The sequence below is a fragment of the Apaloderma vittatum genome, unplaced genomic scaffold, assembly GCF_000703405.1.
Source record: "Apaloderma vittatum isolate BGI_N311 unplaced genomic scaffold, ASM70340v1 scaffold21711, whole genome shotgun sequence".
Lineage (NCBI taxonomy): Eukaryota > Metazoa > Chordata > Aves > Trogoniformes > Trogonidae > Apaloderma > Apaloderma vittatum.
In genome coordinates, this window is record NW_009698786.1 from 15,929 (window position 1) to 34,421 (window position 18,493).

The following is an 18,493-nucleotide window of genomic DNA, read 5'->3' on the forward strand; positions in this document are numbered from 1 at the left end:
GAAATATGAACTTTAGACTGAATGTAATGACATAAAATGTATTTACAAGCTAACAGAGCCCATGAATGTCAGTAAAATTGAAAATGATAGATTAAGAGACTTTTCTTAATAATGTTAGGAGGCAGTGAATATTAGATTGTTCTATTTATATCACTGATTCCTAGTCTGAAAAAAGCCCAAACTTTATATACTTACTAAAATGTGTTTACTCCAAGTTATTTCCACTCAAAAAAAGGGAGTTTGCTGTCAATTACTCATTAAAGACTTGATCACAGTTGACACATTAAATAGGATTTCTTATTAAATAATCAAGATTAAAAATAACTTCTTCCTGGTAAACACCAAACATTTCAGGCATGTAAGTTTATGTCCACTTGCAACAACATTTAGAAATAATTTATAGGCTATTTTCAGACAAACATCACAAGTCAGCAAAAGAAAAAAATTCGAGCAGCAATGTGTCTTGTTAGAGGCATGAGCATGTGTGCAGTCCCACATGCAATTCTATGACCTGTTTTTACTTCGTAAATACTTCATTAACTCATAAAACCAGTCAATTACGCTCTGACCGCAAATGTGCAGAACAAACAGAATTCATACGCTCATGCCATTTACTCCATCAGATTTGCATAACTTCCTTATTGACTGGAACACTTAATCCTTGCGTTAGGGACAACAGGCAAGTACTTACGGAGAGGAGACAAGAGTTCTGATCTTTTCTGCACATACTCCATCTCCAGATTGCTGTATCGCTCTTGATCAGCGGGACGGTCCACAGATTTCAGCTGTGAAACGTAGCCGTCGAGGAAATAATCCATCAGAGCCACCAACTGCTCAGCCACGACGCTGCGGAGGTTACTGTCCGCCTGGGGATACACCAGCTTCAGAATGATCCCGTGTTGGCGTATTATTGACACACGAACGCTGCTGGATGCTTGGGAAAATGACACAGCAAAAAGGAAAACAATGATCCTATCACCACAGGGTTCTATGTTGAAATATAACCAAACACTGCTATGTATAATAAAGAAAAAATAGAAAAAAGTGCTAAAAAAATAATCTTAATTCTAGAAATCAAATACTATTAAAAAAACCTAACCCAAAACAAACGCGTATTCCCATCTACCTTTACAACTAAACTTGCCTGAAATGTAGTGAATTAAAAAGAACAGAAACAAAACCACCCCCTGAACTACACAGATCTACACTGTCAACTAACAGTTATTTTTTTGAGAAGAAAAAAAATTATTTGTGTGATCTGTAAGCAAAGTAGAAAATACACACATGGGAAACGCAACTTCTGTTAACTGGATTTAGACACTTGGATGCAGTCATAAAGATGCAGCACAGCAAAATAGCTTGCACAGGCCTTGTTTTTCAAAATATTTTTATCTCGGGAGCCCTGAAAAAGCATGTGTTATACATAGAAACCACAAGGAAACTTAAGCTCCAATTGGAAAGTGCTTACTTCTGAAAACACTTGTTCTGACCATTTTTGTTATTAAATCATCAAAACAAAACACACTTAAGGAAGTGGAAAATCAGTCCTTTTAAAACAGTTATAAATCAAATTCTATGATTCATTTTAATGATACGTATTCCCTAGGTCTGCCAACCAGAACCAGTGCATTTAAAAATAATAGATTTATTTATTTAATCGAATTTCCAATGCAAGTTTTAAGAATTATGGTCGACACTGGACAAACTAAGTGCTCATTAATTCATTCCATTTCATTCCCCAAACGAAATCTTCAGGTTCTCCTATTTTTATTAACAACCTTGTAGCAGCTTTTAACAGGAAGTTTAACATTCGTATTGAAATTAACACGTTCTGAAATGCATAGAGAGTACTTTTTGTTTAGCTAATTAATAAACTAATAGTAACAATTTCTCACCTGTCCATGGAATATATTCGGGTTCTCTTTCTGGAAGCTCTCCTGTTTTATACAGAGAAGCTCTAGACTGACGATACTGACAGGCAGCTTGTAGCATGTCCTATTTAAAGGCAAGGATGTAAGTATTTCAAAGTCTACCTGCATACACAAAGACTAAAAGGTGCTGTCTTTTCTAATTCTGAAATGTTCTTTTAATATCCCCTTCTTTCTACACTACTTTCTCGGTTGTATAGAAGAGCACATCCCAACTGAGCAAGAAACCTCAGTCCTCAAGCACAAGGTCTTCGCTGCTTGCCACATACTCGTGCCTTTACAACTTCCAACAACTTCTCAAATTCTCTTTGGCAGTGGCTCAAGAGGAAAAAGAAAAAATCCCTAATTCTGCATGAGACCATGTTTTCCTTCCTAATATATTTGGACCTGTGAAAGCACTTTTGCTCTTGTATTACTAACTCACATGTACTGAGTTTTCTTCAATATTTACCTTTCCCTCCCACAAACATTTTAGTTAATGAAGTTCTATACCTTAATGATGATGTTCACATTGACAACTATCTGGGCCCACTCAATTGATTCAATAGGCATATCTTTCAGCATTTGTTCCTCCTCCTCTAGTAAGCATTCAAAGATGGAATCTATCTGGGACACCTTGAAGACAGAAGTAAAAATTGCACCAGTTTACATTTCATACAATAAAAGAATTGTCTTATTTCTGGACTTAAACATAGGAGGAAAAAACCCTACTTTTGAAAGAAGCCCCATAAATTTGCATTAACCATATCCCTCCCTATTCCTCCAAAACATCTGCCAGTAGAGCCTTTGTTATATAAAGTACACTGGACAACATATCTGCTTTAAAATAGCAAACTATTATTTATATTTTCTTCTATATTTATTTTTCTCTATTAGCAACTGCTGTCCTCTACAGGAAAAGACTTCCACATAGTGTTTTCAATATAGTTCCTCTCACGAAGGAAGAAATAAAGACTGGGTGCTGGACTGGAATGCAGCACAAACTTAGAGTTACCTCAGCTTCACTAATGTTAGAGACCACAGAAAACTTAAGAGACTGAATGGATACAATTCCATCCAGAATATCTCAATTAAAGCAGCTTTCCTACCCGGAAAGCTTCATATTCCTTAAAAATGCTAATTTTTTTTTGATGTTCCAGAGAATTTCACTTGTCTTTTTTCAGATATAAAAAAGTACTTAGGCTAAAGTGAGGAAAATATTTACCCCGTCACCCCGATTTAAAGGGAAACTGCAAAGCTGAATTGATTTTTAAAGGTAAACCTTTCAAAGTACATTTTAAAGCGCTGTAACTTTTCCTGCATGCAATACTCTAGGGTGATTCAGAGGGAAGAGGTTTCTGACCTCTCGAAAGAACACATCTGCGGAGGTGAGGCTAGGTGGAACATCACACTCCCTTTTGTTTAAGGCGCTCAGGATAGCAGCATTCACCAGGTCGGGCAGGCGGGAGTGGTGATTCTTCAGCACAACAGCTGCTGCCAGTTTCTCCGCGTGCTCACAGAGCAACAGGCGAGTTGCCATCCGCACCCCTCGGACTGTGAAACTGCCCAGACGTTCGAATATACCAACCTTTCATTAAAAAAACAACAACAAAACACCACGTGCACTTTCAACAGTGTTCTAGAAGAATTACTTAAAGACAAAATCATGCTGTAACACGTGCTGATACCAAAAGAAGAGTTTTACCTGATGAAGAAACTCAATGAAGAATGAATGTGCTTTTGTCTTATCCTCTAACTGATGAAGAAGAATAAGAGATGTGTTGCTGAAACCAGCTGCTTCTAAAAAGAGAAAAATCAGAGCACTTGATATCTTCAGTTTTTCACTATTTCTTTTGCCTCTCAGTTAAACCCATTCCTGTAAATTTCTATAGTGTTACTGCACTGATACTTTCTTAAAAATACATGCACACACATATATTGCTTGCCACACTATTTTTAATATGGTTCTTGAACACTATCATAGCTGTAGTAAAGCCTTTAGAAGAAATCAAGTGTCATCAGATCAGTACAACTATTCTGAGGAACTGGATTCATTATGCTGCTAAAATAGCAGCAGTTTTTTTAACATTCAGATTCAAATTTTTACCTTCATTGTGGACTAGCTATTGCTAAATTTATTATGCCCTAGACCATAGCCACTGCAAAATAAAGTGTTAACAGGCATTTAGCTCAGTCGGTTAGAGCGTGGTGCTGAGAACACCAAGGTCATGGGTTCGATCCCCGTTTGGTCCCCATGTGTTGCCTGATCTAGTTGAGAGGTGTCCCTGCCCATGACAGGGAGGTGGGATTAAATGATCTCTAAGGTCCCTTCCAGCCTAGGCCATTCTATGATGTTTCTATGATTTAGAACTAATTGACTCTACATTGCCTGCATGATTTCACCTCACATTAGCTGTGGTTGCCCAGCACTCCTCTACCTCATTTCTTCCTCAAAAGAGCTTGCATCTGAAAATCCAGCTAATGCTTCCACCATCTGGACAATCAGGTCCTTAAATGAGACAAGTAAGGATGATTGAAGCTTCCTCCTGAGCACCCTCACAAGTATCTCACCTCAGCACAGTTTTCTGGAGTCAAAGTTATTTTCCTATTTCAGAATTTTTGCATGTTCCAAGTGTGCTTTAAATCAAAAGACTATCAAGATACAAAAAACTCCAAAGAACTATCACTATCCTATTCATTTTCACTTCTTACTTTAGCCAGAAGTAAATGCACATAAATGTCTGAAATAAAAAAAAAGCTGATTCAGAAAATACTAAGGATCAGATGCCTGACATCTTCCAACTGGCTGCCACACACAAATAACAGCAGGAAGCATCATCTCTCTGCAATCGTTTACTATGTGAACTTTCAAATTAAGACTGCTGCCTAGAGGTGCTGGGGGCAGTTTCCAGTTAACACTGTTCATAAGAGACAGGGAAGCTTGAGCAAGTTTACTGCTGAAAACATACAACAGACAGTCCAAAATAAATTTCCCTAGGTCTCTTTTAAGCAGACATAGATAAAAACACCCCAGAAGTATATGAGCTTGCTCTACCCAGGACCTAAGCCTACCAGAAGCTGCACTGCCATGCTGACAAAGGGCACAAAGAGCAATTAAACTCTTTCTCTCAAGGTATCTATCTGTGAAAAAGAATTTAGATCTATCCAAGGAATCATGGAAACACTGAAATGACACCACCTGTTCCTCACACAAAGTACTCCTCTCAGAAATGTTTTCTTTGCTGTTTGTTTACCACACGACGTCAAGAACTAACCACAGCAGACTGCAAGTTGATCCGGCAGGCTCAGAGAATGAAAATGTACCTAGTGGTGGTGGAGGACAAGGGACACCTATGCCTTTCTATGCCTTTTTTTTTTTGTTTTTTAACAAAGCTTGAACTATAAAATTAGCTAGAGCACTATAGGCAGTTTTTCACCAAAAAACCAACCAACATCAAAAAAAAACCAACATCCCCTTCCCCATATGTTTACCTTCAGGTACTGACTCGGCCCACCTCGGATCAGAGGCTGGGTAATCATCCATTAAGTCCAGGCTGATCTGAGTCACAGCCCTGTCCAGTTCGGCATTAAGATCCACATCGGCATTACCCGGAAAGAGCTCGACCACCATGCTTTGTGCATTGACTATATCTTTCCTGACATAAAAGAAACACAAAGTCTGTGAAATTGAAATAATAGATAATTATAGGAACACCATTAAACTAGTTACAGATAAAAGGTATTCCGATTCTTTCACAGCAAGTAGGCTGCACAACCTATAAACCAAAAAAAGCAGAAGCCACAAAATGTTTCAAGTAACTTCCTATTTTATTCTTCCTATTATTATTGATTAAGTGAAAAGATTGATCATACAGAGTTAAGTGTGGATGTCTCTCGCAGCTGAGTCATCAGATTTCGATTTCTTGCTTTCGAATCCTCTGAAAAGTACACATAATCACTCGCACAGATGGCAACAGCATAAAAAAGCTCTCAGGAAAATGCTTCAGCAAATATAATGCATTATTCATACTTCCTATAGTTTCAGAGAATCCTATTCTATTCAGCAGAAAGAGTAAGAAGCACCCAAATGCTTAAACCTCTAGGGTATGAACCTGTACAGAAGACCTCTATGTAAGACATACGCAATATTCACAAAAGTACCGATTTGATTTTGTGACTACAAATTATAGCATTCCGACTAACAAGGCATACTGTGATCCCAATATATTATCTGCCTCTGGAAATATTTGCTCTGCATCAACTGCTTTGTGATTCGTACAGGCCATTGCTACACCTGTGGAAGTTTTCTCCATTCATTTTACCACACTATGTTTCTGGAAAAAATCTGAATCAACACCACACACATCAAATTATTATTTTTTCTTCTGTTTTAATAAATATAACCCAAATGTTAATCAAAATAACATTAAACTCTCATACTGCTTCATGTTGTATTCCTTACATACTTCCTACTTGCTTCTGACCCTGTTTCAAACTCCCTTACTCACATCCTCAGTGACACCAACTTGCATATTTGTTATCTGTGCTCTCAGACTTTCGCTACTCTACTCACCTCAGGACTACTGACATCTCAAGCAGAAGTTCTGTTTACTGACATGTCCGCTTCTGAGTACACGTAGATTGTCTTTCTAAATTTGTTACATGTTTACAAATCTTGTCTTGATATCCTTTATTATACGTGCTTGATTCCCTTCATAATCTTCTACCTCATATGTAGTGCTGCTGCTTCCTGGTATCTTAAATCTATCCCTTCTAAGCTTTAAGACTCGAGTGAGTCTTAAGAGGGGTTATGGATCTATTTATTTTTAAATAAATATATTCTGAAAACAATGTGCTTTAAATATAATTAATCTAAGTCTACAGCTCTGCTTCTCTTTTGATCTCTCCAATTCCTCCTTTGTTTCAATCACTCACGTCAACACAATCCATCATGTCTCTCAACAGTCCCGTTGATTTCATCAGGATAGGGTGACAAACAGGTTATTTGCTTCCCCAACTCCCCCCACATCAGTCATCATCTGCCACAGATGATGGTATCATCTTGACACTGAATCTGCCATGCTACTTACTCTTCATGGCCACATAAATAGCAATTAAACATATCTGAAAGTATTACTGAGAACAGCTCAGTAAAAAAATGATGGAGAAAAAGAAAGAATGTTTTGTAACAAACAAAACACCACCAACTAAAAGAATTCAAAATAACCAAGTTTAATGTTATTTACCTGGCAGTAACGCAACATCGCAGAATTTACGCAGAATAAGCAAAAAGTCCTTAATATTATAGAAGTCTGCTCCTTTCCAGAACATTTCTTCACTAGCTCAAGACATATCTAACACTCTCAGTAAAAATGCACGTGTTTTTTAACAGCTTTGATGAAAAGAGCACAAGAGTAGCTTTATCAAGACAATCTCTTACTCAAATGACTGCCTTCAAAACTAGCAAACCAAGCAAGCCTCAAAAATCAAGTGCAATTTCTACCTGCAGTACTGTAGGAAAGCCGCTTTCAGTAACTTTGTCTTGTCTTCCTGAGCTGTAATTTCTAGTCTACTGGTTGCATCAAATGCAGGACTCTGAAAATGTAAAGCAAAAACTTCAGCTGAAAGACAAGTATCAATCTTTGCTATGAAAACAATTTTTCTAAGTAGTAATAACACAAATTTAAAACAAATAAGCCACTTGGAGGCAATCATGTTTATTAAGCCAAACATAAGCCTGTACAATAAATTATGATGGAAATCACACACTGGGTAAAAAAAAAAAAAAATTTCACACAAACTGCAAGGAAACTTACACCAACTTATTTCACCCATGATTTTTTAAATGTTATTTTAAAGTAACATTCCAAGCCAAATTTTTTGACAGAATTTGAAAGCTATTCATGAGTACTGCCACCTATAAAAACAAAAGTGCAGACAAATCTAACTACAGATTAGTTCAATAAGAAAAATAGAGTTCCATCTGAGCAATCACCACAAAGGTCTTCCACTAAAACACTAGCTATTAATAACTGACTTAAAAGGTTATTTGATTGGAATATGGACTGAAACTCACTGTTATCCCATAGAAATATTCTCTAATTCATATTCTAACAATGTTTCTATTCTTCCCTCCCACTCCAGGGATGTCTCTGGGGCACACACACTTTAAATAAAGCATGTTTGATGCAAATAAAAACTTATTAAATGTACACTGCATAAAAAAATACTTCAACACTTTTATAATACTGTATTAACAGAATACATATCAACAGAGCAGGAACGTATCAAGGCACTATATAACCCTTCGCAGCTTAGCCTTAAGCTTTTCACAGTGTGCTAAGAAAAAAGCATCCCATGCATGAAGGAACAGACACAAAAGACTGAAGAAATCTTCCTGATCAAAAAAGTGAGAACAAAGTCTGAGTCTCTGCAGTAGTGTTAGACCAGGCCTAGAAACACATAAGTAATATATCCACATGAAAAAAACAAACCAGATTTCATAGAAATTTTTACTTCAAAACAAAGGAAAACAAAACCCAAGCTGGCATAAGTTGTAAAGTTTCCTGCATTTTGAAAACTGCTTTCATTACAAGTGTTTGAGTCTCTGTCAAAAAAACCCCAAACCTGTAGAATTCAAACAGGCTAGGACTTACACAGTGAAAAGTTAAAGCTGCCATAAAAACATTTTATTTCTACCCTCAGTTTTGAACAAGGCAAGCAAACAACCACTACCTCACTTCTTGGTCCAGCAACAGAAGAGGACAGGGAATCTTCAAGGTCTTCAGGAAGCACAGAAATGTTTTCCCTGGACAAGAGGGTGATAAGTCCACTTTTTTTGGTAAAGAAGATGGGGAGGTTACTACAGGAACCTGCTCCTAAAATGCTATCTCCTAAGACAAGAGGAGAGGAAAAAACCAAAAACAAAGAAAGAAAAGGCACATAAATGTTACCTTAAGAACAAACTTCAAATTGTCTCATAGACAATTATTAAACTTTGTCATGAAGAAACCAAGAGTAACAGCTGCACCTAACTTACAGAAACTGCGGACACGATTTGCTACTCAAGATGCCAATTTCCAGATATTGTAAGTTCAAACAAATATTGAGGGGAAAAAAGAATAAAATCACAATTCAAGTGGTTCAAATTCTACCTAAGGACTGATGTGCACATCCTACTTGAAAACATTTTCAGACTACTGTAAAATCATTCAATTAGAAAGTATTGCTGAAGTGCGATTTTTTTTTCCTCCCTGCACGTTACCTTGTATGCCAAATATGATCTTCTCCTGCGGTAAAGAAATTCTCCCAGTTCCAGTGGAACAAGCAAACACTTCATCTTCCTTGTAGAGGTAAGCACCGTGGCTCAAATAGTCTGGGACCACCAGACAGCACAACACCTCCTCTTCTGACTGAAAGAGTTACATACGAACAGTATCACATAGAAAAATCAAAACTTTAAACAAACATCTAACGTCTTAAAGGCTTATCTGAGTTGCCTGAATTTTTAATAAGATAGAGATGTAACTTACAATTTAAAAAAACCAAACAAATAAAACCGCTTTAAATTTGCCCTAAAACTTAGGATCCTGGTGGTTTTCTTCCTTCCACATATATTAAATTCTTGAAAATTTCACATGGAAAAATAACCAAACAGATCAATTATTCTACAGTTTTCACACTCTCATTTCATCTTAAGATTCAATTTTAAGATCTCATTATGGACATGAGGGAGAGGAGGAAGAATGGAAAAAAAATCACCAGAGAAAGTTAATGCCCAGGTTTACACTTCCAGAAGAGGTAGCACAAACAAGGTACACGAAGGACAACCGATGTGTCCTGCCTTTCCAGCAAGCCACTTGTCTAGCAAAGACCAAAGTCCAGGTCTCTTAATTCCTCGTCCTGCCACAAGAATCTCGGCAGAGATGGGGATCTGTTCTAAATGGACTGCACAAGCACACCATAAAATTACTCTGCAGTAATCTTCACAGACAGGACAAAAATAATATAAATCGGAAATAATCAGATGGTTAGACTTCTATTTTTGAGGCTTTTTTAATCTTATACTTTAAAATGTAAAGCATAAACTTTACAAACAGTTACTATTAAACATTAAAAGACACTTGGATGCATTTTCTTCAGAAGACTGCAAACACTTCCAAGAACAACCTTAAGGCAGAGAATTTGATTTTCTTTAGACACAAATCCAGTAGGTGATTTATGTACAGGACTGTTCTGAAACACTGTGCTTTCTCAACTCATTTTCAGGATCTTCACTTGCATACCTGAAAAGATGGATTGTACTGCGTGACCTCCACAACAACGTCATCAGACATCTGGTAGCCCTTATCTTCTACTGTGATCAGAGTGTAGTAGACAAGACACGGACGATCTCCAGGATGCCAGGCTGCAGCAAGTATCACCAGTCCATCGCTGCTCAACGACACGTATCACACCGTTGCGAGATCATTACATATTTTACTTGCTCAAGCGCTATCACTCACAAAAACAGATATTTAAGTACAACTGCAAATAAATATTTTCCAATGCTGTGTGTTGTTTTAGAAAGACTATACTATTTGTTATTTCAACTGTTTTGGCAAGGGCATTCATATTGCAGTCCAAAACTGAACCAAGCCAGTTTTTTTTTTTTTTGGAATTTAATTAAATACAAAAGACACTGAATTCTCTGCATTTGCTAGAACAAGTTACAATTACTCACTTGCTGTCTCTGCAATATCAGTACAAAACAAACACCCAAACCTGATAAAACAACACTAAAAGAAGTAAAAGGTATTATTCCTAGGTGAAGAATTTGTAATGCTAAAAAAATAATGACAGCATGGAGTACAGGACAACCTACTTATCTAATATGATGTGCTTATTTTATCACCAGTGGCACTAAACTGAAATTGCAATTATTTATATCAAGTTATTACAAGAACACAGAACTCAATTATCTCATTAATGTCTTAGCGATCCTTACCGATTCTGCTGCAAATCCATGTACTGTATATTTACTCCTCCTTTAATATCTTCATAGTTACTTTCAGAACCCTAAAAAACAATACCTCACTTGTAACTGTATATAAATAGGCTATTAAACAAATGCACAAACCCTTTTGTCCTGGTTTGAGCTAAACAGAACTAATTCTGTCCAGTGATTTTACTTTTCAGCTCAGCCTCTACTAAGAGGCTGCACTTTCTGCAGTTAGCAGCGTGTTTTTACAGACAGTGTCTGCTACCAGCAGTGATAACACCTGATGTTTACAGTTACTGCCTGGGATTGGGATGCAGAAAGGCTCTTGCTGATACTTATTTCTATAGTGACAAAGCTCACTGCTGGATCTTGTGTGCCACGCTGGGGATGCCAGGAAGTAAAAGAGTCACAAGGAAGTATAAATGTTGCCCCCCTGGAGAGTGGCAGACAGGACAGGTGGCCCAAAACTGACCAAAATATTCCATATATATCATATTCAATATAAATCTGAGGGCTCATGGAGGTTAAGCCTTCTTCTTCAATGGCCAGCCCTTAAGGAAGGCTCCATCTGTTCTTCTGTCTTCAATCCCAATCCCCAAGCTCCTAAATCCAGTTTCCAAACCTAGCTCCTGAATCCAGTTCCCACTAGCCACAGAGTCCAGCCTGGGACTTCCCCCGTGACTGCATCAGTGGCAATTGCCATCCGGTGGCTGGGTTCAATATTAGTTTTGTACACATCTGTATATATTTCCATTATTTTCATTGTTTTCTTATTAGTACGATTATTGTTATATTAAAGCTGGTTTAGTTTTCTTTTCCAATCCTTAAGTCTCTCTGCTTTATTCCCTTTTCCCTTCCTGTCTGGGGAGTGAGAGGGCTTAAAAGAGAGCATCTGTCACTCCTTTAGTGGCCAGCCCAGCCCTAACCCTTGACACCCTTCCAAGTGAGCTGGCTCTTACCCAAATTGCATCTGTAATGTGCTCTTTCAGGATTCTGTTGATATCCCAGCTGAGAATATAACGTTCTGATGAATCATCAACCTCCCATTTGTTTAGATTTGAACTTGTTAGCATATAAAAACTTGATCTCTCCTTATCCCAAAGAACACTAGAAATCTGCATTTAAAAAAAGAAAAAAGTAAAAATGTTCAAATACAGCTTCAAATTTGGATACAACAAACCACACCACTCTCAGTCCACAAATGAAAAATTAAAAATCACTTCCTTGGGCAAACAACAGAAGTTACATTACAAGATGAGAGTATTATGACAATTTCCAAGAGAAGGCTTATTTTATAGACATAGTAACGTCTATAGTAGAGTATACAAAACAGTTTCCCATACTTCCTTCCAACTTATATGGAGTTCATTGACAAAGCTCAACACAGTCACCAGCCCTTAGCAATGTTAAATCAGAAAATTACAGGCTACCATTAGTTTCTTCAAGTAGTAATCAGGCTATTGCTATAAAGAGCAACAGAATCACTGTGAAAAAAGTATTACTACTTTAAAATCTCCTTTTATTATGATGTAACGAGCAAGTCAGCACTCTCCTTTACAAAACATACAGATATATTTGGTTTCTGTCTTTCTACCACATTTCAAAGAAATGTAAGTAACATAAATGAGCTGAGTCTTGTCTCTTTTCTTTGTCATCATACATACTTACACAGTATTTTCTTTTCTCTTTCTTAAACACTGAGGCTAGAAGTTACAGAAAGAAATTCAAGCAGATTATTAAGTGAATGTTTTTAAGCTTACCACAGCATCATGTCCAGGAGATAATATACCCAGAAGAGATGAAACCTTTCTACCAATTCCAGAAAACATGCCCTGACCCTGTGGCAGGGCATGCTGATGAATCTTGCCAGAACCATCTGGAATCAATCGCACTAGCTGGCCTCTGGAAGATGATAAAATAAAGCTTCCTCCCTAACAAAAAGGAAAAGCAACTGTATTAGAAAAATAAAAATCACATTCCTGAAACAATTTTGTAATTCTTCACGTCAGCTCATAAGGGCAAACAAACACAGGAACAAAACACAAGATATCCACAGTACTTCAAGAGTTGACAAGAATTTTAAAAATAATTTAACAAAAAAAGGACTGTTTAAACAGATTTTCCACATTATTCTCCATGCTTGAATCAGTGCAGCGCATAGCTCACAGTACACTACAGGCACTACTACATGTAACATTCATATGCTGAATTATGAGTTAAATTCAACTTCCATGTGTGCACTAAAAACGAGGTGTTGTTAAGGAGACGAAGTTTTTTTGGTTTTGTTTAAATAGCATCCTATCCTACAGGACACTAATCTAAATGAACTACGTAACTAATCTTCCATCTGGTTATGTCAAGAAAGACTGGGTAGGTAATAAAAAAAACGAACAATGCACTAGTGAATGTATAACTGTGAAAAGATATCACAATGCTAGTGTCAAATCAGGAAAGAAAACGATATACAAGCACAAAGAAAGAAGTTGTTCTCTGTTGGGGTTTTCTTTGTCCATGTTTTTCTGTTTGTTTGTGGTGGTTTAGATATTTTTATTTTAAAGAAATAATAGACATTAGTACTAAGTCTAACATCTGACTGGTACTTCGCACTGGCAGAGACTCATTTTCTTATCCCTGCATGATATTATCCATGAAACTCCATTTAACAAAAGAACTAAAAATTCCATGTAATCCTAAGGATTAAAAATAGCCTAACCTTTGCACTGAGAAAAATGCAAAAAAGTCTTGTGTGTTATGCAAAACATGTACTCCATTGTAGGCGGGTTTATATTTCAGGTGATACAAATCATACTCTACCATACCTTTACTGCTGTTAGGAAACTGCACAGAGAGCCTCCAAAATCTGTGAAAGTCTCCACGTAGGAACCTTCATGTGCAAGATTGGGCCAGTAGCGCACAGAACCTTCGCTGGTAGCAACCATTATTGCCAGAGACTTAAGTGAGAAAATCATTAACAGAATACACAAGATAATAATAATCAGACTGCAGCTTTAACTAAAACATGGTATTTCACATATTGAGATTGTGGGTAATAAAAACACAAAACCAGTAGTAAATACACAGGAATGAACACTGACAAACCTAGAACTGTGTTGTAGAATGATTTTAGGCATAACTTAGTATGTGCCTTCAGAATATTATGCTTGCTCATTTTGGTAACAACAGTATTTTCTGCCCATTCTTGTTCCTGATAACTCAGTCTTCTACTGAAATGCAACCAAAACTTACAGTTACTAGACAAAAAAAGAGCCTGCAGCGAATTCTAGATGCCAAGAGTTATACACTGCTATGGGAGACTTAAAATGCAGACTACAACTTAATGACACTATTTCTCTTCATTAAGAGAAATATCAAAATCCCACCGTAGCTCTTGTCTTCATAAAGACATAAAACCACAGCACACCTACATTAGGGCTTCTGACTCAGAAAATCAGTCAGATAACCAAATTCAAAGCATAAAGCAAGAGACAGTGTTCAAGCAGAGATTTAAGCAGTGAGCATTGTACCTAATCTGGTTGTCAAAAATAAAAAAAAAACAAACCAAACCAACACAGAACAGCTAAGAGCTGTTACTGATCTCCTTGAAGTTTTCTACCTGATATTTGGCTAGACACAGATCTTGAAAAAAGAGAACAGCTGGCTAATGAACATTGTAACAATTAAAAAGCGAGCACAGAAGGCATTGTCCTGGGTGATTCCTGCCCACTACTTAATAATTTTCATTTTAGTGAAATATTTTCTACTTCACTTAATAAAATCACAGTATCCATGCACAGCTTCCAAGTCAAAGAAAGATGAAATAGTAAAATCCTCTTAAACATGTTTGGGTGTGACTAAGTCATAGAGCATTTAAAGTTTTATGAGCTAATCACAAGCTAGTAAGATTGCTTTTCATCATCTAGAAGTTTAACATAGCAAGTGAAAAGATCCTATCACATATTCTGTGCTGCTCCTTCCTTCCGAAGACAACTGCTTATCCAGTTTCATTAGAGCCCCACATGTATTAACTGAAAACTATACCCAAGCTGAAGGTGAGAGCTTATTTTCTTCATGAATTATGGTAAAAGATACATTTACATACTTTCAAAAAACTTCACTTGTCTTCAAACCTCACCCTAGCAGGATATGCTATGAAAAGGCACTTAAGAAAGTAATTAGTCAAAACAGATTAAATCAACTGTCCTCCCAGCACCAGCTTCCTTATGAAGCCCAGCTAAGGCAGGGTGCTGATGTTTGCTTCTCATCTGTGTGTAATCAGAATTAAACCACTGTTATAAGTTTTTCACCTAGCACACATTTAAATTGCACTTGCTTAAATTGGGTATTTTTTCTTTAACAGTTTACTGTATTTTTGTTTGTTATAAAAGCACACCAAGTAATCCTTCGAAAAATTATTATTTAATCAGTGTAATTTGAAAAGACTAGTAGCATTCTGTTTATTTAAAACATATTTAATGGGACCTATCAATCCTGACCTTTTGAATAGTTTGTACTCCACCACATGCAATTTTCAAATAAGGACTTGATAAAATAGAATAAATTCGAAGTGCCTCTAGAAGTATTTTTAATCACTAAAATCTAAAAGTTGATCACCTGCAGAGAAGACGCTTCACCTGAGGAACTAAGACATGATATGGCTGCTAAACTAGAACTCCACTGGAAATCACTGGGTGGCAGCTGCAGCTCCTTGCACAGAGATAACTGTAAGAAAGAGATGTCAGAATAAATACGAGACCAGAAGAACTTACTCCTCTGCCAGTAAGTCTTTAGACTTTTTGACCCTGACAAAAATAAATTTTCAACTAGCCCAAACACCATGCAAGTGAACCAAACGAATGACACCAGACATTTTCAGCAAGGTTGTCACAACCAGCACACAGCTAAAACATACCTACCTAAAATGATGTTTTCAAACATCATTGCTTTTCTTTAGTTATTTCTGAGTGTTTCTCACAACACCACAATATTGAATTATTTCTTTCAGAGGTGCAGTTACTTGTCCATTTCTTAATACAGTATGTTAACAATGCAGCAAAACAAAATTAAGCTATCAGTACTTGAGACTCCTCCTCTCCCCTCCCCCATCCTCCCCAAAGTTAAACAATCAGAAAAATTTTAATCCCTTGAAAAATCTCTACAAGTACCAGAAGGCGTACACCTGACACTGTACTGTAAGCACAGAATCTGTGTAATTAACATAGGTTGCATTAATTGAGAGATACTGATTCTGTAACTATCAGTTTCCTCTCGCCATACTGGTTATTCACTGAAATGATGCTGAAAGAAATCCAGATGAAACACGTTCAGCACAGCTGAAACTAAGCTTTTTTCTTTTTGATAAATTGAAAATCAGTACCAGGCTAAGCTAAACCAATCTGTAGTCTTGCTTTTAAAATAAACCACAACTGAATAACTGATTCAACTAGCATAAAATATATTCTTCCATCTTGATTTTTCACTTACCTTAGCTACTGGAGACTGACCAATCTTCCAAATAATCAGCCTCTCTTTATGGACTAGCCAGGCCCATCCACTTTCATCCACTTGAACGCTCAGCTGGTCATCAGCTACATACAAAAGGTAATTTCTTTAAAACGTTCTTTTTTTTTTTTTTAAAACACTGCAAAGTAACCTTAAAACAAATAAACTTTCATTCTCATACAAAAATAAGAAACGTATCTCCTACTAAATTCCATGTTACAATTTCCGTATACTAGGGCACCAAATTACCACATACAGTTTAAATACTCAACTTTTGAGAGTGAAAAGCAAGACAATCCCAGAAGCTATTTCCATCAGTTTACAGTAGATTGTAACAGCTTTGTAAGTTGCTCAGCAATTTCTAAGATTATTTTTAAAATACACATTTTTGGTTCCTCTTGTCTCTACTATAAGAAGAAAACTTATCAATAGGGGAAAACTGCTTAGGAGATCGAGTTCTTGAACTCAAGAAATAGGTTGTATCACTGGGACTTTTAGAAGTGAAAACAAATTTAGATTAAAATTAAATTAAAAAAATAAAATAGGGCAGCTGCTCTAGGACATAACAGAATCAAACCAAGTGAAAAAGTGAAAAAGAATCAAAACACAAAAGTTACTAAAAAACTACTACTGGCTTTCTGTATAACCCTGGATTTTAAGATATGCTGGTTCAGCACCTGAAGGATATTTGCATGTATCCATACACACACGGGCGTTATTACAATCACGGTTACACAGTTAACCGAGCTGGATTTAAACCAAGGCACAAACATGACAGTTTCTACTGTAAAGTCAGCATTCCAATGGCATCAACAACTTGTTAACACTTCTCTCATGAGAAAAATAACAGATAAAATCAGTTCTTACCATCAGCCTTCTTCAGAGCTTCCATAACCTTAACAGGCAGAGAGGATCCAAAAGCCTTAACGTCATAGTTAATAGTCTCACTTGCTGAGGGATGCTGGATAACTCTGGTAGGAGTTCCTCTTAAACAAAACAAAGTTACAGTTAGGTTTTTTTACTGTGTCTTCACCAGTTTCAACAGACATCTACTCCATTAGTATCTATTTAGAAATAGATGACGTAAAATAAGCGTGCTCCCTCTGGGAGCTAAACTAAAGCAGTAATTTTATGGCCTCCTTACAAGTGGTCAGCAGCTATCTTAGGCCCTCACCTTCTCCCTGTGGAATGGGACAGGCCTGCCTGGTCTTCTGAGCATAATTAAGAGGGTAAATTTATCTCTTTTTTCTCTTTTCTTTTTTCTCCTCACATGTAAAACAACTTCATAGACCTCACCAGTGCAAAATGGCAAAAGATGACGATACACAGCTGGAAGACAAGTCTGACACCTGCTTTGGAAAAGTACCACATTAAACAGACCTGAAAAGGTCCCCAAGAATGAAAATGGGCAATCTTGTTTATCTCAACATCAAATAGCAGCTCCTGAGAAAAGAGATTCTGAATGCATGAAGTTGATCTGACTCATGTTAAATCTCAGTTTTGATTCATGAAGAAGGGAGAAGCTGGGGCATGGGGCGAATGCCTAAACTTTGACTATTTTAACTTCTTCTTAAAACAAAGGATCTTATATTTTTTTTTCCTATACCAGGGATACATCTGAGGAACCCTTGAACTGCTGTTAAGAGGTATTTACAAACACTGAACACACAACATCTCATAGCTATAGTTTTAATGTACAATATCGCTTCTAAAGAACTTTAAAACTTTTCAACTATAAAATGTTTCTGTCAGAATTTGTTGTCAAGAGAGCAGAGCAAATCAAATATCCTCCAAAGAATTTGACAGCACCTGGAAAACCACAGACTACTGAAGTCTTACAACTCCTGTAGGAAGGTAAATCAGTAATAAGAATAAATGCAGATTAGTAACTCTCCATGATGTTTCTTCTTTCTTTTTTTTCCTTTTCATACAGAAAGGTCATGCCTAACAGTTCTATCGGAATTTTGGGGAAAAACAGTGCCAGAGAATACAATCCAGGCAATATTAAGTATTTAAATTTCCTAAAAACTTTCCAAAATACCCGTTATCAACGACTCCTAAAGTACTCAGACTGGGAGGTCCCCGTCCTTGTGCTGGGGGCTGCAGC

At 36.8% G+C, this 18,493-nt stretch overlaps 1 protein-coding gene across 1 annotated transcript in view; it reads right to left on the bottom strand.

Moving 5' to 3' along the window:
• The window catches only part of NUP133 (nucleoporin 133kDa), a 29,867-nt gene extending 12,502 nt beyond the window's left edge, over positions 1-17,365 (bottom strand). Inside the window, exons 1-17 of the mRNA XM_009878159.1 lie at positions 17,254-17,365; positions 16,369-16,472; positions 15,499-15,606; positions 13,707-13,838; positions 12,648-12,818; positions 11,847-12,002; positions 10,894-10,964; positions 10,193-10,340; positions 9,172-9,319; positions 8,643-8,800; positions 7,411-7,502; positions 5,400-5,563; positions 3,613-3,707; positions 3,271-3,495; positions 2,421-2,543; positions 1,896-1,995; positions 692-934 (exon numbers count right to left, since the gene is read on the bottom strand). Of these exons, the coding sequence (XP_009876461.1) occupies positions 692-934; positions 1,896-1,995; positions 2,421-2,543; positions 3,271-3,495; positions 3,613-3,707; positions 5,400-5,563; positions 7,411-7,502; positions 8,643-8,800; positions 9,172-9,319; positions 10,193-10,340; positions 10,894-10,964; positions 11,847-12,002; positions 12,648-12,818; positions 13,707-13,838; positions 15,499-15,606; positions 16,369-16,472; positions 17,254-17,278 (2,263 nt within the window). The 5' untranslated portion in view covers positions 17,279-17,365. The remainder of the gene's footprint in view (positions 1-691; positions 935-1,895; positions 1,996-2,420; positions 2,544-3,270; positions 3,496-3,612; positions 3,708-5,399; positions 5,564-7,410; positions 7,503-8,642; positions 8,801-9,171; positions 9,320-10,192; positions 10,341-10,893; positions 10,965-11,846; positions 12,003-12,647; positions 12,819-13,706; positions 13,839-15,498; positions 15,607-16,368; positions 16,473-17,253) is intronic.
• Positions 17,366-18,493: the final 1,128 nt, after the last annotated feature.